Raw genomic sequence first — 24,633 nt, forward strand, 5'->3', positions numbered from 1 at the left:
AAGATTTATTCACTGCTCTGTTCACTGACACATTTGCCTGACCATGTAGACTGGAACAGCTGGGCAAGCAGCGTGCCAATGCAGTTAGGTGAGAATGAGTAGTACAGGATGGTACTTGGGGAAACAAGAAAGGCAGTAATACGCAGGGATGGTTTTGCCCCTAAATACTTTTAAAGAGTAACATCTTTAATAAGTAACACCGAAGCAGAGATCAGAGACTGACTGCTCCAAGGAAGCAAGTCATGTTGGAAAATATGCTTTAATTGATACATTGCTAAATGCTTCTTAGCATCTTCTGTAGCTGAACTACTAGCAGTTTTCCTTGATGGGGTCGAGGTCGTCTTCATTCTGCTCTCAGAAGCTGGGTCAGATGTTTGTCGGCAGTTGCAGTACTGTTCAGGACATATGGCATCCCTTTTGTATTAAAAACATCCAACTTTCTGATCGTGTGTTGCTGCATTATGGAGTGCTTACACTGCAGACAGCTGGAATAAACAACTTGAAAAGGGGAAACCCGTATGGGCACAGTGGGTGGAGGTCAGTGCAGTCAGTACAAAGCCCCCACCCCCTTGCTGGGTAGCTTTGCAACTCAGGAGGCTCGAAGCTGTACCATACAGAGTGCCTCCACTGCCAAAGGGCAAACAAGGTTTTGAAGCAGTACATGTTTCTCCTTGTCCCTTGAGGGCCTGATACTCCTCTGGGATGGAACATACTTATGATATACAGCCCCCTTTAGCAGCTTCAGTTCTCCATTCTAGAAATGCTTCAACTTCTCAGCCTACCCTCCCTTTCCTAGAATTTAGCCTACTGTAGTGGCCTGAATTGCCTTATTTTTCCAGCCAATATATTGGTCTAAGTTTGTTAATGGGAAGTTTGTCTTCTTTTGTTCTACTGTGTATTTTGTTAGCTAAAGCAAAAAGCTCTTACGCTTCTCCAGCTTTACCATTCCTGTATTCCCAGACAGCAATTTCTTCCAGCTAGCCTCTGCTGATGAGGTAGTCTGTACCATTTAAACAGATTAAATTAACCCAGGCAGATTGTAGTGCATAGAGTGGCTTGCTCTGCTGTACACAGTGGCAAAGCATGAAGTTGAATCTGTTGCTTCTCTTTGCTTGCTGTAATCACAGTATATTAGGACACACAGTTAGCAAAGAGGCATATTCTGTCTTCTGGCCTTCCTCTTGGATGCCCTGAACTGAAAAACAGTGAGAGAGAAACAAAATCCCCCTTTGAGATATAAAAGAGGGAGATGGGAGATCCTGGATAGTATCTGAGTTCCTTTGAAGTGAATACTGAACAGATTACCAAAAGTGTAATCGAATTAAAGCCACTCTTTGGAGCAGATATACTTTTACCCTGGCTAAGCAATTTTCTGGTTGAGTTTATCACTGTCCAGCACCTGCTCATTTCAGAGGGCGACACTCCAGACATGACTCTCAGCCAGCACCACCAGCCAGCAGTTCTCGCCTCTCGCCCGCCTCCACCCCCTGCACCACTCTAGACACACACCCTGATATAGAATGACAGCACATTGCCACAATTTAAATGACACTGCCTCTGCCACTTTGGAAGGACAGGTCCCCCAGAGAGCACCAGCCACAGCAGCTATTCACCCTTGCAAAAAGCATCTTTATCATGGCGTATAAGGCAGCACATTTGGCTTTTAAATCGCGTTGGCACAAGACAGATGAAGAACTCTGTCGACACAGTATGTCCTTCGTCTTGCATATGGCGATCCGAAATGACTTCTTTCAGAGTTACCTTTACCTGCTGGAAAACCTTCCCCTGGGTGAGTAGCTGGTGGGCAGGAGTGTCTGTGTGCGTGTGTGACCATGCTCTGGAAAGATGTGTCATGTTAGATGGTAGAATGCAAACACATTAACTACTACTACGTAGTAGTTTTGAGAAGCCCAGCTAGAGAGATTACGGTGCAAGCTAAACTATTCAGTGCTCTCTCTCTCAGCTCCTCCTAATTCAGTACCCTGCTGTTTTACCTAAATACTCCACAGGTGGTTATAGCGGGGAAAGGGAGAGATCACAAGAGTGAAAGGATGTTCGCTTTCTGGCTGATGGTACCTTTTTTTGTCACTGTTTAAGTAAAATGTGCATTGACCAGTTGGGAACTTGGAGGGACAAAAGCAAAACTAGCCGAGCTGACAGACCTTGCCTGTCAAGTGCCTGATAGCTATTTTGTTGTCATTCCATGCATCGTTAGCCTTGCCTTATGTATTATTTTGCAAAAATGCTTGAAAGGTAATGATTTTTAATTTTTTTTTTTTAAGTCTCTGCAGTCCAGATCTCTGCAGCAGTCTGTCTGGCCTATTGTTTGTTATCTGGGAGGAAAATGTTCTAAAATGTTTATAGTCAAATTTCAGTGAAAGCCTCTGGTACAGGATGCCAAGGCATTATTTTTTTTTTATATACGGAAAATGAATATTCATTTCTAATGAAAATTTGACCCTGAATAAGAACCAGAATTTCCCGAGAACAATATAGGTTAAAAGTAGATTTGAGTTGCGTATGTATTACGTTAGCATGTCTGTTTTTAAGCAGAAATATTCAGCCTCCACTTAGTGTTAGAATTGTGGGATTTTAGGGTGGAAAGGATGTGAATTCTTGAGGGCTCCTTCCTAATTGAAAGATCCATTTATATGAGTGGATTATCATACCTGAGGGTGTGAAACTATACAGACAACTCTGCTCAAGATAGTAGAATTAATAAGTCCTGTAAAGAAAAAAAGCATTTCCATGTTATCTTAGTATTCTGATGTGGCTTTTCACATACAGCAGTATCTGCAGCTGTTTTAAATGAGGCATGTAAGATAAATACTCCTATCCCTAGTGCTGGGTAGCTGTGAGCGATGGAAAGGAAGGAAAGATGGAGAGGAAGGAAAGTTAATTATGGGTAGATGTAATCTAAAGAAGTCTATGAAAATGTTAGTCTTTCATTTGTTTTGAAAATAAACACAACATATTAGAAACTGAGAAGGATTTCCTGCAGTGTTAACTGTTAGTGTAAGTACTAATAGATCTTTTTTACTCTAGAAGATACCATTATGAACATCTAGATTAGAAATGCGTGTGAGTCCAGCCTTCTTGTGAACATGCAGTGTGTCTGTTACTCCATGGTTATTGTAATGAAATAAAAGTATGTGTAAGGACAGGTACCATGAGGTAGCCAAGAAACTTCACAGCATGCCAAGGTGTCATGGTCTAGATGGGTAGGCAATCAGATGGGTAAAAAGTGGTTGGGTCATTGGGTTCAGAAAGTCGTGGTCAAATCTCAGGGTCAGTGGAGTACCACAAGGGTCTGCTTTGGACATCTTCTGCTTGACATCAGTAACCTGGAGGAGGTGAAGGACTGCTTGCTCATCACATTTGCGGGTTGTGGCCAACTGGCAGGATTTGGCTGGAAGTTGTAGGTCTCAACTGCCATTCAGAGGCTGCAGGAAGGAGACAGTGGGAACCTAATGAAATTCAAATTCACTGAAATTCAAAGTCAAGTGCCAAGTCCTGTACCTGGAAAGGAAGAACCTTTGGCAGCAACAACACAGGCTGGGCAGTGGCTGGCAGGGGGAGCAGCCCTGCTGGTAGGGTTTTGGTAGACAACAACTGAACATGAACCAGCGGTGTGTCCTGGCAGCAAAGAGGACCAACAGTATCCTGGGCTGTATTAACAAAAGCATAGCTCGTTGACCAAGGGAAGTGATTAACCCCTTTTATGCAGTAGCCATTTGATCATGTGCGTGAAGTCTTGAACTCCCAGTGCTGGGAACGACATGGAGTGAGTTGGGTGACCTCCAAGGTGGTGAGGGATCTGCAGCATGTGCCCTGTGAAGAGAGAGTGAATGGGGCATATTCAGCCAGAAGAGACAGCTTGAGGGAGACCAAATATCAGCCTCCCAGTACCTGCAAGAAGATCATAAAGAGAATGAAGCTGAGCTACTCACAGTGGAGTGGGGACAGTAGGCAGTGGCCATAATGAAAACAAAAGAAATTCAGACTGGCTGTAAGGAAAATCTCTTTCCCCATGAGGACAGTCAGGCATTGGAACAGGTTTCCCAGGGAGGTCCTACAGTTCTCAGTCAGTCACTGGAGACTTTCAAAGCCTAGGTGAATTAAGTTCTGGTGAACCTTATCTGACCTCATGTCTGTCCCTGCTTTGAGCAGGAGTTTGGACTAGAGATCTCTTTAGGTCCATTCTAACTTGGATTATTGTGTGATCCAGTGCTTTCTGTGATAGAGAGGACAGAATGTGGTGGGTCTGAACATCTCTGCAGAATGACATTTTCCAGTTCAGTTTGGAGTGGAACTGAGTAGAAATGAACTGAACTTTTCAAACCTCAAGACTAGATCCAGATATCTGTATGTAAACAGAATTAAATTACTAAAGCAACACTAAAACGGTGACCTAGCAGGGTAGTTAAGCCTGTGCTTAACCCTAAACATGAATAATAACACTGAAATTATGCCCCACATTAGAACTTACAGTGCTGCCCAGGGTCAGCAAGTTAGAAAGCATACTTCAAGCTATGCTGACTCCTTGATCCCCCCACTCCATTCCTTGTTTCAGGGGTGCAGCACTTTTAGGCGTGTTTACTTATGAGTTGAGCATATCTGGTATCACAGCCCGTTAAAAGAAACATGTCACTTTTACAGACCAGGGTAACATTTATAAATGAAAGACATGAGTAACTTTAGGCCCTGATCCAACAATGTACTTAAATGTGTGTGAATGCCCTTAAGCCCAGTGGACTTTAATGGAGCTATTCAGATGCTGGAAATTATGTGTGTTTACATGCGCTGTGGGACTCAATGCCAGTGGGGTGAGGTCTGCCGTGGAAAACTTAGATGATCAGTCCATGGAGACAAATATTCCCGTGTGTGTGAGGCACGTGTCTTTAAGTACAATCTGCTTTGGGGTGGGCTGATGTTCATCCTCTATAAAACAGAATTTAAGTGGGTCTTGGACCACAGTAGAAAGGTGAATTCTACCCTACACTCAGATGACTATTTTTCAACTGATGCACAAAGCAGATATTGCATTTAAAAGGAAATAGTAAGCCAAATTGTAATTCGTTCAATATCTTGCAGAAAGCAGTTGGAGTCACAGAATAATGTTCACAAATAAAAACTTCAAAAAAATTAGTTGTAATAGTTACTTCTGCCAGGGAAATTTAGCTGAGTAAACCCTGCAATCAAGAACTGTAAGACAGTCTGCTGCAGGTTGGGATTGCATGTGGAGTTACATATTAAATGGTCCATTTCTCTAGATGTTTAGATCAGGTGCACTGGGAAACAAAATTTTGGACTGATCCATGAGAAAATATTAGACACAATGTTTTGAACTTCGCAGGGCCGAAGGGCTCTGTCTAGTCCAGGGCTTGGCACTCAGCTGTAGATCACCAGTCTGCATCCAGACTGTGTTTGCAGCGACTGAAAATTATTAATGTCTCATGACTGGGGAGTGACCTTTAGGGAGCCAGTTCCTGTTCTCAGCTTGCTTTAAACCATCTCCACTTGGGGGACTTGCCAGCAGCTTCAGCTGAGAGACCAAGTGTGCCATGAAGAAAGTTTCTTCTTACTTTACTGGAAGCACATTCCGAACCTTACCTTACGAGTTGCCTGCCTTAACACTGAAAACCTTCTCTGTGAAAGACAGCTGCTCCCCTCAATGTCTGAAAGACTTGCAACGTCCATTATCCTATCCTGCCTGTACCCTCCTTTACAAAGTTTTCTGAAATCAGGCTGTGTATCCAGAACAGACCTCACAAGTATTTCATTTCATGATGCACAAGATAGTCCCACATGGGTGATGGAAAGAGAGATGAATCTGGCTAGACAGGGCCTGTGATGAAGGAGAAGCACGCAGGAGTAGAACTGGAATGCTAACTGCCACCAAGAACACACGTGCCTCCTCACACTTCTCTTTTGGGGTAGATCCCTGCAAGCTGGCAAACCTCCCTCTCCCTCTGGTCCTGCTGCTGGAGCCTGCATGCCAGGCACAGCTGTGAGGCAGATCAGAGGTGAGGCTGATTTGCTGCATCTGGAAAATTGGGTTGTGCATGGCAAGAGTTGGCAGTGTTGCAAATTCATGAGAGGGAGGAGTAACACTGAGGGAGCAAGTGCTGGAAATCATCTCTATAAATCTGCCTGAGTGAGACAGTGGATCTGCAGAAGACTTGGGGTACAGTGACAACCTTTACATTAGCCTGTGGACTTCCATGCCCTCAGGTAGGAGACTTGCCTAAAAGATCTTTGCAAACTTTGATGCATAGAGAAGACCCTATGGATGCTGAGTCCAGGGCTGATTTTGAATGTCAGCATGTAAGGCAGGTCTTTGGGGCCCCAGCTGGCCCAGGGGGAGCCACAGTCAGCTGATGTGTGCCTGCAAGTCCCAGCAGGCATTCTGCAAGCCTGATACTGGTTCTGAGTGAGAAATCTGAGAGCACATGCTATAGATCTGATATCCTGAACAGCATATCGTCCCCATGTGTTGCCTCAGGTCAGGCTCATGTTTTCAGTAGGAGGACTCTGAATATTCATTGCGCATGCTGCCAGCTGCCTGCAACACCCTGTCCTAGTGTGCAGACAGCCTGTAAATGCCTTGCCCCTCAATCTAGCTAAACAGGATAAGTCACTGTCCCTTGACAGGTCCGTTAAACAAGCCCTAGAAACTATCGCTGGACTCATATACAGAAGATCTTGTAAAACCAACATGCAGGGATTCAGCTCTGCTCACCAGACAGGCTGACATCTGAGTTGGAGAAGAAAGAGACACAGAGAAAACAAGATAGTACCAGTCCCAGGGGAAGACGAAGATCATTTGCTGGAGGAATCACAGTCACCAATGGAGTCTTTTTCCCAGGCTCTGGAGCCACCCTGGCCAAGCTGTGCTGGGGATTGGCTGCTGCCCCCTTCGTATTAATTTCTTCAGCTAAATGGTTTCTTCTGAGTATGTGAATATAACCAGTGGAGTGTGTAAAACTCCCAGGTTTGACCCTTGCTGGGCTCAGTGCTTCTAGTGGTATAAATTTCTCAGGCATAACATAAATGTGTAATGGATTAAAGCTTTAATAGTATCCGTTCAGCAGTTGACTTAAGCAGGTGATGACAAGAGGGGCTGGTAATGCTGCTTTTGTTGGATGAGGGATATGCTGGGCATGCTGCTTATGTGTAACCCAATAGCACTATTCTGTTTTGAGTGGTCCTTGGTGGTAATTATTCCCCATCCTGCTTCCTTTGTCCCCCCCTCATTTGCCTCCAAAATGTCATTCTCCTGCTGAGGATGGGCAGGCACACACTTATCATTCCCTGCTGAGCTTGCTTGCCCTCAATAAATACATTCCAGGCTTATATTCAGGGCCTCTGGCCTAGCTCTTCTCCTCTGCATGGAGGGCACAATTCCTGTTCCCCAGCTGGTGTAAGAAGTCACGGCCCGTTCAGACCCTTCCCAGCAGCAACCGGCAGTGCTCCCGTGGAAGTTTAAAGATGCAGTGACAAAGCACTGCTCTCTGGTCCTTCTGTGTGCGCAGCCGGCACAGAGCTCTCCCTTCCTGTTGTTATTAACCCAAAAGGTGTTTGCTGCTGGATTATTTCCAGTTCCTTGAGCACGCTGAGGATCTGCAACAGAGCTGGCCTCACACTGCCAGGTGGTGCTCACAAAGGCTTGTTCCCAGTGTGATTCCATCCCTCCTTATTGCTTAGTTTTCACAGAGAGGCTTGTAGTTGTGTTTTTGTTGGAAGGTGTGTCATACGCACAGGAAAATGCCTGGGCACCTGTATGCACACGGAACAGTCAGAGGTGCTGCTTTCCAAGCAAACTGTTTATGACCTGCTTCAATCTGAACTTTAAGCTGCAAAATGTAACTACTTTTGATATGCCGATACACATCTAGTATAGAAAAAACACGGATGCAGAGGACAGACCTCAGTTTTTTAAAGACTAGGGGAAAATAGCCCTTTACCCAGCAGAACTCACAGGCTTTAATAAAACAGCTTCAAGCTTATTATTGCTGTTTATTACCTGCAAAGTAGCCAAGCAGTGAAAAGAAACATCCAAGCCTCTGGCATGCAGGAACTTTCCAGTATATCACCCACTGATTATCTCGCTCCTTGATCTGTGACAGATGAAAACTTAGGACTGTTTCTTCTAAGTTTTCTCCTCCACTTCTATAGTCATGTAGGCCTGAGACTACCATCTGCTCTTTGGTTCAGGTTACTTGCAGTGTCATAGACTGTACAGTATCACTAAAAATAAACAGAGCAAGTGCCTCATTCATCCTCTCTTGGTGCAATCTCTGTACAGCTGTCAATGGCTAGAAAGCATGTATGGAAATCTGCAGCGCAGTTCAGTTTGTGATAGTGGAGATGATGACCCTGCATAGCAATAAACACTGCCCACAGCTTTTCTAGGGGCAAATCAAACACCTTTCTCTCTTTTGCATGCATGTTCACTTCAAACTTGGAATGATTTTTCACTGACGTGAAAATGTAGTGTGATGACAGAAATTATGTCTGAGCCTGGGAAGCACTGCATTTCCCCAAGGGGGTCTTTGTCCCTTCAAGGTCTTGCAGGATTAAATCCAACACCTTTCCTTCCACCTTTGCTTTAGAAACACAGATTTGGTGATTTGAAAACTCCATTTTATAGCTTTGGCCATCGTGCCTCCAGAGCAATAAACTAAATGAGAAATATCTGTCATTAATAAAATAGTGATTTATCTGCTTTCAGTGAAACTTTACGGTTTGACAAGTCAAGTTATCAATGGGGAGATGCAGTTCTACGCCAGGGCCAAACACTTCTACCGGGAGGTGCCAGCCACAGAAGAGGGCATGATGGGAGACTACATGGAGCTCTCCAACACAGACATTGAATCCTCCAGGGAGTTTCTCAGGAAGTTTGTTGGGGTGAGTCATTTAATCCCATCTTCTGCAAGAAACAGTGGTGATGTGTCATAAATGGCATGCACTGGGCCCAGTCACATAGATTTTAAATGGCACCATATAGCATATTTGATATGCAGTCACAGGTCGTAACTGTCATTGAGTCTAGTAGCATGTTCTGCCAGGTCGTGTATCATCGTGAATGCACTTTTTGCCTGGCCGTATGCTATAATTTACCTGTTTTGCATCCTTTTCTTGTATTCCAAAGCTGCAAAGAGGATTGTGCAAGGAGTTCTTCTAACTGTGTTTGGGTGGGAGATTAATTCTCAGTGCAGGACTGGGACCTTTCATGATAAAATGCTTGCTGGCTTCAGTGCGAGATTTGCTTGTGCAAATTCCTCCAGTCCATTTGGGAAAGCAGCTGAGACTTAATGCCAAGTTTGTGTTTTGCCTATTTATAGATATTTCTGAGAATGCTGCAACAAAACCCAGCCCTCTCCCCCCTCCAAGCATTAGGAGTATATGGAATAAGCTACTCATTAGGAAAAATATTTTTTTCTTGATCATTCAGTGTCACTAGGGATCTTTGCAGTCACATTTCTAAAGGTCTACAAACATCTTCAAAGATCTGCTTTGACCTGATACGCAAAGAGATGCCAAGTGGGATTTTAAAAGCACCTAGAACAGCAATATCACTTTGGCACTTAGGTTTCTGAAAATCCTGTTGATGCCTAAATGTGATTTTGGGAATCTTTAAAAGTGTGGCCTGATGGTTTTCTGTCTGCCCTTCTCTCTTCCTAGTGGAAAAGCCCGCTAAATTAGCTCAATAACAGTATTAGATGCTAAAGAATCCACAGAGCTACAGAGAACCAAATGTTGTAATTTCTCCTGCTCACAGAATGACTAGTTCCATATAATTCTACCATAGATCTTTCTTTTTCTACTCAAATGTACAAATTTGGGATAGCCAGATGACCTTTTTTTTAGTCTTAATGATCTACTGTGGAAAAAAAGCTCAAAAGGTTAATTAGTTCTTGTGTACAAAAAAAGGGCGTAGTTTAAATGGACTGAGGTGGAAAATGAATGTGGCTTAACAACAGACAGAATCCCTGTAAAGCAGTGAAGGGCAAGTGATGGCAGATTTCGCTGGACTTGATGGAGAAAGGCTTTTGGGGCAATGAGCCAGCAAAACACAAGTGAACAGCTACTTTTCTAAAATTAATAGTCATTTGTATTAATGTTTCAAAGCCTCACTGTATCAGGCCTTCTGCAGACACAAAATAAGAAAATACAAAGGAAGTTGAGCAAGGCATCTGAACCTGATGGTAAAATGGCATTTTCAGAAAAAAAAAAAAAAAGACGAAATGCAACTAGAGCCAGCTCAAGGCATATTCCTTAAATTTTACTGTCGTTTTAACAACATTTGTGGAATTCAGGTGGTACATAAGTGTGTACTCAGGGAAAGATTTCACGCTTCCTAGACATCATATAGATTCAGTTTCCTGAACGACAAGTTTAAATCACACTGTTATGCTTTCTCATCTCCAAGCCCCGAAAAGGAAAGAAGTACAGTCTGTAGCAGAGTTTTACATGCCAAAGAGAAATCATACCCAATGCATCAGGTGTGATGACAGATACAAAATACTCCAGAGCCGAGTTCCTACTTCTATTATTAGCCAGGGATAGAAATAATATTCTGAATGGTCGAGATCAAATAAGGAACAAATAAAATGAACAGAAAGGAATCTGCACATTTTGCTAGTTCTGATTTAGTTTGTTAAAGCCTGTCTTCTGTTGAGATACAGTCAATTGGTTATGTTACTTATGGTTTATTTTCCTTTATTATTACTACAATTTGAATCCCACTCAACCAGGTACAGATATTTACTGGCTTTCTGTAGTAGTGACTTTACTGTAAACGTAATTTGAGTTATGTCTTCCCAAGTTTATGGCTCTATGAATGTATTTTTTTTCCAATACAGTGATCAAGATAGAAGAAAGCAGTTGGCTTCACCCTAATATAAATTATACCTTCTATTTTAAAGAGAAGTTTAACAAAATCAGAAAATAGGGAAATTAGTTTCAGATCAGCTGAACATATTTCACTTTTTTTTAAATTGTTTTACCCTCTGAAAAACTTTTCCCTTTGTTTTCAAGATACAAGTCAGATGCAAAAAGAAAAATGCTGTTTAGAAATGAAAAGCTGACAAGTGGGGTTTTTTTGTTTGAAAGTTGTGAAAAAGAAGTATCTTGACATTTTCAACATTCTTTCCCGTGTTTTTGGCTATGACGATTCTCTAGATTTGAAATATCAATTTCACAGAGAGGTTTATTCTTCCAAAACTTTTATTTGCTGGCAAAACTAGTGCTCTTTAAAAAACAGTTGCCCAGTTCCACTCAAATTACCCTTCTGGAGTTAGTTTGGCTGGTGTGAAAATGCCACCCAGTGACATTTCCCTTGCATGACTGATGTTGCATACCTTTGCGTATGGCATTTCTTAGTGTGATTCTTAGCACCACTGTAAACCGAGCTATGGATTTCTTTACTATTGGAGAATTTATCTTGCCTGGGCACATGGAAGGAATTACAGAAGGAGCTGAGGACTTCACTTATATTTTAGCCTGTCTCTTTCCCAGGCGAGTCAAACTGAGTTAAAAGTGCCACTGTGCTCAAGTTAAGAGGTTTTATGTGTGTGTGGGCAGAACTCAAACCAAGAGCAACATTGCCTGAGCCAGCAGTGCTGCGTGGACAAGCTCTGGGCTTAGGTACAGATGTGCTTGAAGGGTTATCGGCAGAGTTATAGTGCTGTATATTTATGGCACTGTGTTAATGTCAGTTGAAGCCTTGATGTCCACATACACACTGTGTTTTCATGTGCCTAATCCAGAGCTAACGTGTAAAAAAGAGAATGAAGAAAGCAAAGAAAGCATTAATTCAGGAACAGTTGTGAGCTATAGATATGTGAAATAGTACAGACAGAGACTGTATTAACTTTATAGCTCCCTTTCTGCCCTAAACCCTTTCTCCCTTTCTTGCCCCCAGTTCACCTGCCTGTTTGGTTACTTGCTGAAAGAAAAGCTTCTTGAGAAGGATTTTCCTCCTGTTTGATCAGAGGATGGAAGAGATATTGTTGAAAACCTGCTGTGTTTTGTTTTGTTTTAATTCAGAAGAAAACCACTGTGATTTTTATCTATTTCTTGAACTCTTATTTCTTTTTTATCCTGCATATCTACACTGCCTTCCTGCCCTTCCAAGACCTGAAGTAGTAGCATAAGGAACATATTCCACAACTCTTTTATCCCTAAGGAAATTTGTGCATGCCCTGTTTAGCTTTACAGAAATTTTGGGGTGTGTATGTGTCCTAAACGATAGTGATTCTGAGTAACTGGAAGCAGATAATCAGAGGGGCAGTCAGTCTTAAATCTTGAAGCCTTTTCTGGCTTAAAATTTTCATTTATACTATTTTTTTAAATAAGAAGTCTGATTTTCAACTCTATTAGGCTTTTGGGAAGATGATTGCCTTCCAAAGAAAATGTTAATACCCTGTCAAAGCTCTGAGCACTCCCAAACTGAAAATATATTAGCTGAACATGGAATTATGTCAACATTTTCATTACAAACACCGCCACGGTGCTTCGCAGCACTTCTCAACTGACTGCCTGATGCTCTTGCTCCCTTCCAGCAAAGTGTGGGATCAAGCTTCATCTCTCATGAGTGTTCGTTTTCCTTCTTCTCGAGGGCAAATGGAAATGCGTAATCGGAAGTCCTTGCTGTCACGCATCATGGGAGACGAATTCTCTGTTTTGAGTGAGGTACCGTGACTATAGGTTCCCTGAAACACAAATGTCAAGGAAGTTGTGTGGCTTTTTGTCAAATTTTGTTAGTTGTTTTTGTAAATCATCCTGATTTTCTCCCCTGCTTTCTCAACAATTTTCAGTTCATCACATCAGTGTAGGTCGGTATGTGTCTGCCAGCAAACAGTATGGAAATCCACCTTGTAAAGATCCAAGACATAGTTCCTTCTCCTTTAATGAGCTCTTGCTACAACTTAGTCTGGTCCTCACTAAAAGCCACATGCTCATAAGTGCAGCCTGTGAATGAAGAATGGCTCACGTTTTCTGGCTAACTACAAACAGGTCGTCTCCAGAGTCCAATAGGGCTAAGGGCTTGTGGACTCTTGCACACATTGGGAGATTAATCTTCCCAGGTACACAAATTGGGACCAGCAGCCCTGGAGGCTGATGAGAGCCTTTGAGGTCCTTGTGCTCTTTCTACAGTTACTCTGTGTAACCAGATGCTCGGCTGGGCTATTCATAGTCATGTCATTGACAGTACTGTCCTTTGACCTTAATAATCTACTGAATTACCCACTGAAGCAAGGCCAAAAAAGTGGTGAGTTACATGATTTATGCTTGGTCATTACAGAGGGGATCTCCTAATAAGCAGGAAGAGCAAGACTCTTCCTGGGCCTTTTTCCTTTAAGAGCAGCGGAGCTGCAGCAGGGACTTTGGCCCATAGCTTTCACTTCAATGCTCACTTCCAGGGGACAGGGAAAAGGTGTTTACATTTGCTTTTAATATATTTGTTTAACAGATAACTTTGGCCAGGGGACCTCCAATCCCACAATCAGTGCATGTCCAGACTTAAAATTTCTGTTTTACAGAACAGCAGCAGGCTCTTAAGAGCCTTTTTTATGGCTAGAATGGAAGCTTTAAGGGTGAAATACAGCTTTCATTATAAAGCTCCTTTTACAGTGACTCATTATTTTCTCATAGACATATCCTTTGTGCCCCATTTTTTCATGTCTGATCTCTGTCCAGAGATTATATTTATGAAGAAAAAAAGAAAACAGTTAAGCAAAATCTACTCAATCATCTTTCTTGTCTCTGTGCCTAAAAAACAACTTTTGTATGCACTCCAGTCCAAACTTTTTGAGTTGTCATAAGTTACCTACAGCTCCAAGATCTTTGTTCAAACACAGCTTGTTTTGAAAACTGCGCTTTGATTCAAAGGACGCTGTTTATCTGCAGTGATATCCGTGGACTCCGTGGACATTCTGTGCTGCAGAAGTTCCTTCTTGCATGCAGTATTTGGTATATGCTTACTTTTTTGTTAGGCCCTTACAGAGCTCAGAATGAGACTTATCTTGCCATGTAGTTGCCTGTGAGGGATGAATATTTGACACATGAAGTTGCAAGGACTTTACAAAGACCAGTGGATCTTCTGAGAAAGCTAGGAGCTTGTGAAAGATTGTGTCTTTTCTTACACCAAGCAAAAACACGTTGTACAGCAATACATGCAGGGCCGCAGTGAAGAAGTCCAGTCAACAGCAGCCTGGGAATCAGGCAGCCCAGCTCAGCGCACACACAGGTACCCAAAGCTGTATTGCTATTGTCCCAGGTTCTTATCAGTCTTGCAACAGCCCTGCACAAGTGAGGATACAAGATGCTAGGCTTGGTAGACTAAAGGCTGTAGCTGGTGATGCAGTTGTGGTGATCTTTCAGGTGGTATTTTTCAGATTTCAAATTATTTTCTTGTGTCCCACAGGGGGTGGGGAAAGCTGGCACCAACCGCGCCCTGGACTGCGGCTCTGGGATAGGCCGGATAAGCAAGCATGTCCTGTTACCAGTTTTCAAGAGTGTGGAATTGGTGGATATGATGGAGAATTTCCTGGCTGAGGTGCCGAACTACCTACAGGGCAAGGAGGACAGAGTAGAGATGTATTATTGCAAAAGCCTCCAGGAATTCACTCCAGCTCCGCAAAGATATGATGTCATCTGGATTCAGTGGGTTTCAGGTTAGTTCAGCATGATTCATCCAGCCCAGGGCCTCGGAGAACTATACAGCCTGTGCTAAAATTGATGTTAAAAGAATGGTGCAGCTGTAAAAGGAGGTTCTCATATCTTTGGGGCTGCTTCCTAAATTCTCACAAGAGACTTTTGACATTTATGCCCAGTCACTTGCACAGTTGCTACAAATCAAGTTGTTTTTTTTCAGGTCACATACTAGAGGAAGGTGCATGTTCCTGGAGAGCAGCTTGCATGCTAACGTGCAGCTGAGGAGTAGGCCTTATATGCGAGTTTTCTGGAGCAGGAATCCTCCTCCTTACTTGCCAGTGCTACAGACAAATACACGGGGCTGGCCTCACCTGTGAGCAGGGATTTCTGAATCTGGCGACTTGGGAGTATTTCAGGAAACAATTTGAAAAAGGCCATAGTGAAACCACCAATACCTATCAACCAGATCATGTCTTATACATGCACCAGTGCTTATCAAGCACATTCACTTAGCTGTGTCCCGCAGTACCCCCTCATGTAAGAAACATCTGCTTCTCCTCCTGGAGCCACCCCAGTGAATGCCCTGCAGCGTTCAGAGCAGCAGACTGGCAATCAGATAATGTGGGCTGTGTTCCTCACCAAAAAAAAAAAAAAAAAAAGCTCTTATTTTTTTCTAGAAATCTTACTGCTTTGCAGAACTGTCCTTCCAGAAAAAAAACCCCACAACTTTTTCTCCTAATCTGTGAACCTAAGTGTCCATAATGCAGCTTCAGCTGACAGAAGACATTATTCTAAAGTACAGGAGGAGGCCCGAACAACTCCTCTCCAAAACCCTGGAGACAGTTTATTGCTAGGCAAAAAGAAGGACAGATAGTTTAGCAGAGGAGATGGTTTTATTCAGGAACACTCATTTGTCCTCTACATATAGTCTTAAAAAGTAGTGAAACTGGGCTTCTTAGAACAGATCTTTACAGCTGTACAAGCAAATTGCTTCAGAACAGTATGATTTGCCTTTGTGTCTTTTCTTTTCTTGAATAACCAGTCATTGCAGTAAATGTGACTTCTGCCTCGTCTTTTGAGCAAATCTGTGTCAACATGAGACTGAATGACCTAAAACTTGTCTGAGGCTGTGCAGATCAGCCATGTGGCTGCTAATGAAGGGAGCATATGCCTTTTCTTTAGCACAGAACAGATCCGAATCTCCTCCCTCCACTGATTTCAATGAAATATGTAGTGATCCTGAGTATTAATCAGACTTCCCAGCCCATTATGAGTTTGGCTGAAATATGCCAACAAGCTCAATGCTTTTGGTGGAGCAATGGTGGAGTGCAACACCATGAAGATCTTGTTTTCTCGGGAAAGTAGGTTAAAAGCTAAGTGATGAGAACATTAAGTTCAAAATCAGGTGTTGAAAATCCACAATGAATCTTGATTATTCCATCTTGTTTTGTCTTATCTATGCATAAGTATACGAGCCCAGGCTGTTATTTTCTGAAAAAAATAAAAACGCAAGTTTACATTTCATATAGAAATTACTATCTTCCTTCCACTTGAAAGGTATTTTGCTTTAGACTTTGAGGCTTTTTTCTCTCTCTTTTTTTTTTTTTTTGAAGGGAGCGGTTAAAAAAACCTGACATGCTATGTCAAAATGTGCTTTTGAAATGACAACTTCCATTTATAAAAGCTTCAATCTCCCATCAGGAAAACTAAATAATTTGACTAGAAAACGCAAACAATGTTGTTGGGTGTTTTTTCAAGTTTTTCATTCACTTTCTGACCACCTGTCCTTGAGAATTTATTCTAGATTTTTCACATGTGAGGGTTCTCATTTTGCTCTTCTCTGAGACCTGCACTACTGGTCTCAACACAAGTACTGATTTAATGCAATTGGAGTAACACATTGACAAAAGTACTATTTTTAAATATAGATGGTATTTGCAGAATAATATAGAGTAATATTGGTAATATTATGGGGTAATATAGAGTTTATGTGGCAGTTTGGAAGGTCTTGCATTCCTCACTGGATCTTTAATCCAACCTCCTTTGATGGGAACATAATTTTCTGCAAAGTTATAGAGATTTTCAGCATTAAAAGACAGAAGGGACTGTTAGATTATCTAGTTTGACCTACTCTATAAGAAAAACTGTTATATTCATTCCTTTACCCTTATATTGAGCCTGTAATTTGTGTTCAATGAAAACATATATTGAGAAAGTCAAGCACGATTGATTTGAGGACTTCAAGAGGTGGTAAACACCACTTTGGTTGGTAGTTTCCAATGGGTAATTACTTCCACTGTTAAACAGTTGTCACTTATTTCCAATCTGAATTTGTTTGGCTCCAGCTTCCAGCCACTGATTCTTATTATGACTGTAACCACCAGATTAAAGAACCCTTCAGCACCCAGTATTTTCTCCAGTATTCCTATTGACTTCTGTCCACATCTGTTGCCGCTACTAATATGGATCCTAAATATTGATTTAAGTTTGTACCTGCTGATCGTATTGATTTGCCCAAGGTTTCATAATGAAATCTGGCAGGATTAGAACTTCTCCTGCAATAAATAGGTTGTAGAGACTCAGATCAAGGCACCATTCTGATGTGTACGGGGGGAGGTCTGAATGTCTGATAGTGATCTGTTTTCCATCTTTTCATCTGTAGGCTGTCTGACAGATAAAGATCTCCTGGAGTTTCTCATCCGGTGCCAGAATGGCTTGAAGGATAATGGTGTTATCATTCTCAAGGACAATGTAGCCAGGGAGGGCTGTATCCTGGATTGTCTGGACAGTAGTGTGATCCGAGACCTCAACATCCTTCACAGCCTCATTGAAATGAGTGGACTCACCATCCTGCGGGAGGAGAGGCAGGAGGGATTCCCCGAGCAGTGTGTCCCTGTCTGGATGTTTGCCATGCAGAAAGGCCCTGCCCATTCCTGACTCCCAGGGAGACAGCAGAGCCCAGACTGTGGCTGAACCACGGGACTGGGATGGAGAAGAAGATCTGCTAGAATCCTACTAACCGTGCACTGCTACTACTGCAACTCTAGGGCAGCAACTCCTAAAGGATGGGGAGACAATTACAAATTAGCTTCTTGAGGGAATAGTCTGCCTTGAATCCTGCCTGCTTCATCATTCTCTCAATTTTTAAAGGCCTTTCTAACAGCTCCTTGTCAGATCTCTCTTTCATTAAGGAAACTAGTAGAAAATAATTAGGTCTGAAGTTTCTGTAGTGGCTAATACATTTTGGAGTGTTCTGTATAAGATGTTAACAAATAAGCCTGGTTTTTACTATGGCATTTAAATTTTCTTGGAATTTAAGAAGGATCTGTCAGATCACTGAAGCAGGAAATTCAAATAACTTCTGGAAAACCTAACTCAAATTTTGACTGTCATCACTATCTGTACTTTAAAATATTTAAAACAAAAATGTAAGGAAAGTTTTATCCATTTATTTGCTTCAGCTATGCAGTTTATTTACTTGTTTGCATTTCTGTCAGCTTGGACTATAAGACAACCTCATTAATTTTCCAGTTTTAGGAACTACTTTATCTTCCTGATATTTCTGCCAGGGAACAATAGTGGTGCATAAGGGTTTTCACACTCCAGGGGAAAACTTAGATGACAAATATATGCATGTTTGCATTGAAATTTTGTTAAAAAGATTGCCCCACAAATTACATTCTGGAAAATATTTTTTCAAAATGCTCACAGTGGAAACCACTTGAAAGCTTCTCTTTATTATTCATACCACTGTAAACTTCTTTCTTTCCCACATTCAGAACAAGTCTGGCACCATATGTAGAGCTAATGGGATTTCATGGGGTGTTAATAGTAAGACTGTAAGAAGAACTAATACAGTATTGTATTAATTAACAACTGTACTAAACTGCAGAGGGTGTTAGTGTAACCCAAAAGCATCCATGATTTATATTCAAACAGCAGCTGTATAAGCCTGGATTTGAAACAGTTACTAACACACATACCATATCCTTAAGGCTCACAGAAATTACACATTGAGCTTCTTGTCCCCTTCGTATAGGCACAGAAAGTGCGGTGGGAGGACAGAAGTTGATTTTGCAAAAAAATTCAGAATTTGAAGTTCTGCTTCATTCTGAATGGGGACAAGAAGGGAGAATTTTGAAATTCTTTATGAAGGCAAACCACACAACCACCGACTTTTCCAAGCTGATTAAAATTTTTCATTTAGGCAAAATGAAATATTTCTTTTGAATTTGATTTTTAAAATAATTTGCACTTAAGATATTATTACATGCAGTAACAAGCAAATTAAATATGGCATGGTCAAAATTTTAGAAATTAATGATAATGTTAGAATGGACTGTTTTGACTCTGTCAGAATTTTTATCATGTTTTATTTCCCCGAAATGCAATTCTGGTGAAACGTATCAGGCATTTTAAAGAGTTGCATGACAAACCTCCATCTTCTGAGGGAAAGGGTTCTAAAGAACATCCTCCACATGACTGTAGGCACAGTTGTTCATGTCAAATATTGTCATCTGTGTTAGATTAGCCCACATAGAAGCCTGAAGATAACGAGATTAGGGAACCTCTCAGCTGGATTTTAGTACACTTTGCCATCCTTTGATAACAAATCTCCAGTTTTGGTTTTAATTGCATAACTCATATTCTCTAGCCATATGGTTGCATATGTTGAGAATTTCCAGTTTATGGTAGAAGGCTTCCTGCCATCAAATCTTATCCAGTAATTGTTCTCTTAATGTGCCATCACTAATTGTAGGATTAAGGAAAACAACCCTGGTGATTTGGTGAATATTTTGGTATGTCATATAACCAAGAAAACTATTGTTCCCATGGCACCAACGCTTCTGAAATGTTTTGGCTAATTGTTCCATTCTAATCGACTGGTAATGAACATAAATTTGGTATATAACATTGTTAAAATCCCGAGGTGAACACTGGCATTCTGGAATTGTCCTCAGACCTAAGTGTTTCAGATTCCCTTTAAGCCACGAGATTCTTTCATTCTGCCGAGGCCACTAGAAGCTGGTGTGGTCTTTGTGTGAATATGAGTATGTGCAGGTATCTGAAGGAAACCCAGTCATTTGTTTAACAGGAAAGGGGCATCGGTCCTGTTGTTAGTAACACTGGTTAGCACTAACACAAGAATATTGAAAAGTCTTTTATGTGGATTACAAATTAATTTGTCCTTCACCATTTTTTCTTCTTGCCAGAGACGTCTGCTGTTGTGCAGAATACTTGGGGACAGCTGGAGATCCTAGTGCAATCATGACTGTGCCAGGCATGTCTGAGTGGTGTTGGTCACTACAGTGGTGAGGAAGTAAACAATTTAATACAAATCTAAACAGCTGCCATATCTCACATGGCAGAATAAATCAGCTGTTCGCTTACACACCAGAGTGGGTACAGTTCAGTAGTGAGAGATGTGGTTTCAAGATGGATATAAAATGTAAAGTGGTTTAGGATGAAAGGTAGAATATGAATGACTGGTATTGTAATCAGTAAAATACATTTTTCAAGGTAAAAATGTTCTTCCCCTATTTTGTACATCTCTCCTATTTGAAATTCCAGAATACATGTACATAAATATATAATGAAAATTGGTTCCCTTAACTATGTGAGAACAGAGACAAGTAAAATCTTAATTTAGTAGAAAAACTCATATTTCATGGTTCCCACATTCCTAGAAATTAGTGTTTCATGGCTATGTTCTTCCATACTAAAATATTAAAGCTTTTCTGGTGACATAATAAACATCAAGAGTAAAGAAACACAAGCCCTCCAGAGGCTTAAATGCATGAGATTGCTGCAGACTGAATAATATTTTCGTTTCCTCCTTTTCCAAGGTATATTTTAATTCAAGAACTCCCAGTCAACCAGTGCAGGCCACTCTTCAATGTTTGTGGATTTGGGTAAGGGCCATTGTTGGCTTAAAAGTTCAGGGTTCTCTGGACTTTACCATAGTGTATAATAATAATAATAATGAATCACAAATTTGAAACAGAAGATCTTGCTTAGAAATCATCTGTGTATCAGTTTTTCTCTGGTGTTCAAAGACTGAATAATCAACTCAGTTGCTCAGCATCACCTTTCAGGTTATTTAAACCATGCATTTAAAGAAGTCTTTAGCTCATCACATTGCATTGGGAGTTTGAATCCCATTTGTTTGGTGCTCACATAGGACTTGTTCTTGATCTGAGCATTACCAGAAATTTAATCCAAGATCAAGGTCCTGGCTGAGGCAAGGTTCACAGAACATTCAGAGTCATTCAAGCTCAAGCCATCATTCACCACCAGTAGGTAATTAGTGAAACCCCCAAATTAGTCCTTCAATCAGATGTTTCTCCCAGGCAACCACTACTCAAGTAATCACTTAGCCAAAGTGCAGCAAAACCCATTTCAGCCATGTCACCACCAAAGCTCTTGGTAATGCCTCGTGTCCCCATATCAGGTCCAGTGCTTCTATTCTGTGAGACTGAAGGCCAAATATCTTTATTATATGAATGTGAGGTTCCTTACAAAGGAGATCCTCAAGCCCTGACAGTAGCCCCCGAGTGCTACTGCAAACCAAACAAAATGTAAGGAGCAATTATTACAGCAGTCTGAACAGCGATCCCAACTGTGCAGCTCCAGCAACCATCAAAGCTCAAGCTGTTTGTGTTCTGAAGGCAACTTAGACATTACAAATGTCCTTTCATTCCTAATTGGAAGAAAGAGTCATCATTTTGAAACATATTGCTGACTGGATAGTCTAAAATATTTTGTTTCAGAAATATTGAAATGATCATATCAAATATTTTTAGTTTTACTTTCTTGTTTGGATGTTTATGTAATCCAGTCTAAATTGACATGTTATGTGAGATGATAATACATTATATAGTATTGTAAAAATTGAAGTGAAATACTAATTTTCTACTGAATACACCAACACAGTCGGTACATTCCCCGCCCCCAATTTTAGTGAAACAAGTCAGCAATTTCCAGAGGAAACAGTCATCTCAAGAGGAACAGTCCTGTCAAGAAGCATTTGCCCAAGCTCTTTTTCTCCTAGACATATCCCACCCATTCAGGCAGCTTGCAGTGTGCCTGGTCTAGGGAGAAGCCACCTTGGGCTCTTTGACAGGCAGGAAGAAGAAACTGGCACCTCCAGAGTGATTCAGACCACCTCAGAGCTGAAGTGGCTTGAAATAAGTTTCCCTTCTCCCTGGGAATGAAAGTGCATCCTCGTTATAACCAATTCAGCATCTTCATCGTTAATGTCGAACAGAAGTAAAGTGTGATCTGAGGGGCTTGTGACTATTAAAAGCAGAAAAAGACATGAGCTTGGGTAACCAAATACCCATTAAAAATCAGTCATGGTACAGGGGCACTGCATTAATGGGAGCGATATATGCCTGCATAATGCCAACTGACAAAAGCTTTGCCGGTTGTTCCACCAAGTGCCCCAGGTACCTTTATGCTGTTCACTTGTTCTGTCCATTCTCTTAATCCAGGTTCCCCAGAGCCTTTACAATGGTGTATCTGACAGTAGGCCTGTCCAGAGGAACTTGACTGTTATATGTGATTAAAACCAGTTGTGTTGCATCCCATTCCTCTTCCTTTGATGCTTCTTCCAACTTGCCAAGAAAATCCCTCCTCCACTTGCCAAAAATGATTTGTTCTCTGTGCACATCACCACATCTCACTGAAGTAAAACAGATTACCTTTGATTTTAAGAGGAGATAATTCTGTTTATCTGAGAGCAATAAGAACACGCTGTATTTCAAACATACAGGTTGATATTTGTCTCTTTCAATTGATGTCAAGTAGGCAATCCCAGACCTTTTTACCAAACACAACTCATGACCTCATGATCACCATAAATAACAATATTTGTATGACACTATACATCCATAGACCTTGAAGCATGCATTACCATTTCGTTCAGGGTAAGGAAACTGAGGCACTGAAAAGTGTTCTGGTCTGAATTACAGCTTTACCTAAGTGGTGGCTGTGAGTGATTAACACTTCCACAAATCAGGCCACTACAGGAACTGCGGAGTGTTTTGCAGGCAGATATAAACTTGCTCTTCTTGTGCTTGGAGCAGATTGAAACAGCATGGTTGTGGTTAGCCTGCTTGTTACACCACCCCGATGTGTCCTGCAAAGAGAGGGCTCAGGCTGAATGCTGTGTTCATGAACATAAACAGCTTCTGTTCCTTTCAAAGCGTTGGAAGAACAACCTGGTGTATGCCTGCAGCAAAAATAAAGATGGAAAACTGGTGGAAAGTCTCTCTTCCCTCTATCTCTCTTCCAAAAATGTTGAATTTGGACGCATTTCAACCTGGCAGGCCCATGCATTCATCCCTTCTAGATAGATGTATTAAAGATCCAAGCAACAGCAAATGTAAGCTCCATTCAACTGTGCCACTTCACAGTGACTTGAATGGATTTGTGGGTATATGATTCCTGATTGTTCTCCTCTCCCTAATTTCTGACAGTGCCCTGTGAATATAACATCCTGATTCAGATGGCAAAGCAGTGGATGTTGTCTATCTTGATTTCGGTAAAGCATTTGACACAGTCTCGCACAGCATCCTCGCTGCTAAACTGAGGGAGTGTGGTCTAGATGACCGGATAGTGAGGTGGACTGCGAACTGGCTGAGGGAGAGAAGCCAGAGAGTTGTCGTCATCAATGGGGCAGAGTTCAGTTGTAGGCCTGTATCTAGAGGAGTGCCTCAGGGGTCAGTACTGGGGCTGGTGTTATTCAATATATTCATCAACGATTTGGACAAGGGAATAGAGTGCACTGTCAGCAAGTTTGCTGATGACATGAAGCTGGGAGGAGTGGCTGACACGCCAGCAGGCTGTGCTGCCATCCAGCGAGACCTGGACGGGCTGGAGAGTTGGGCGGGGAAAAATTTAATGAAATATAACAAGGGCAAGTGTAGAGTATTGCATCTGGGCAGGAACAACCCCAGGTTCCAGTATAAATTGGGGAACGAGCTATTAAGAGAGCAGTGTAGGGGAAAGGGACCTCGGGGTCCTGGTGGACAACAGGATGACCATGAGCCAGCACTGTGCCCTTGTGGCCAGGAAGGTCAATGGTACCTGGGGTGTATTAGAAGGGGGGTGGTTAGTAGGTCGAGAGAGGTTCTCTTCCCCCTCTGCTCTGACCTGGTGAGACCACACCTGGAATATTGTGTCCAGTTCCAGGCCCCTCAGTTCCAGAAGGACAGGGAACTGCTGGAGAGAGTCCAGTGCAGGGCAACAGAGATGATTAAGGGAGTGGAGCATTTCCCTTATGAGGAAAGGCTGAGGGAGCTGGGTCTCTTTAGCTTGGAGAAGAGGAGACTGAGGGGTAACCTCGTTAATGTTTGTAAATATACAAAGAGTGAGTGTCATGAGGATGGAGCAAGGCTCTTCTCGTTGACAACCAATAATAAGGGGCAATGGGTACAAACTGGAACACAGGAGGTTCCACTTAAATATGAGAAGAAACTTCTCAGTGAGGGTGACAGAACACTGGAACAGGCTGCCCAGGGGAGTTGTGGAGTCTCCTACTCTGGAGACATTCAGAACCCACCTGGATGCCTTCCTGTGTAACCTCATCTAGGTGTTCCTGCGCCGGCAGGGGGATTGGACTAGGTGATCTTTCAAGGTCCTTCCAATACCTAACATTCTGTGATTCTGTTCTTTCTCCCACAGGTGCAAAACTTGGATTTGTAGCCCCAGCTGTAAAAATGTTACAACTCAGAATGCCTCTACTGAGGACCAAAATGAAGGTTGTCAGAAATTACTCCATCTTGGACCTTTTAGCATTTTTATTTCAGAAGGTATGGGCACAGGTACTCCTGAAAACTCAGCGGAGTACAAAATTACACTGATGTTTGGCTTGTAACTCCTCCAGATAGACATGATGGGTTTCCTGAGGAGTGCTTTTTGGTCTCTGGATTGATCGGTTTACCAGTGAACCAGGGCTGACCCTCT

General features: G+C 42.0%; 1 protein-coding gene across 1 annotated transcript; it reads left to right on the forward strand.

Annotated features, from left to right (window-relative positions):
• Positions 1 to 1,609: 1,609 nt before the first annotated feature.
• On the forward strand, positions 1,610 to 22,917 carry NTMT2 (N-terminal Xaa-Pro-Lys N-methyltransferase 2). Its single transcript, XM_082054884.1, has 4 exons — positions 1,610 to 1,789; positions 8,735 to 8,910; positions 14,435 to 14,684; positions 17,327 to 22,917. Exons 1-4 carry the CDS (start codon positions 1,636 to 1,638, stop codon positions 17,599 to 17,601), a joined length of 855 nt encoding a protein of 284 aa, XP_081911010.1. The 5' UTR covers positions 1,610 to 1,635; the 3' UTR covers positions 17,602 to 22,917.
• Positions 22,918 to 24,633: the final 1,716 nt, after the last annotated feature.

This window comes from Streptopelia decaocto (genome assembly GCF_964273445.1).
Source record: "Streptopelia decaocto genome assembly, chromosome: 5".
In the NCBI taxonomy this organism is placed as follows: Eukaryota; Metazoa; Chordata; class Aves; order Columbiformes; family Columbidae; genus Streptopelia; species Streptopelia decaocto.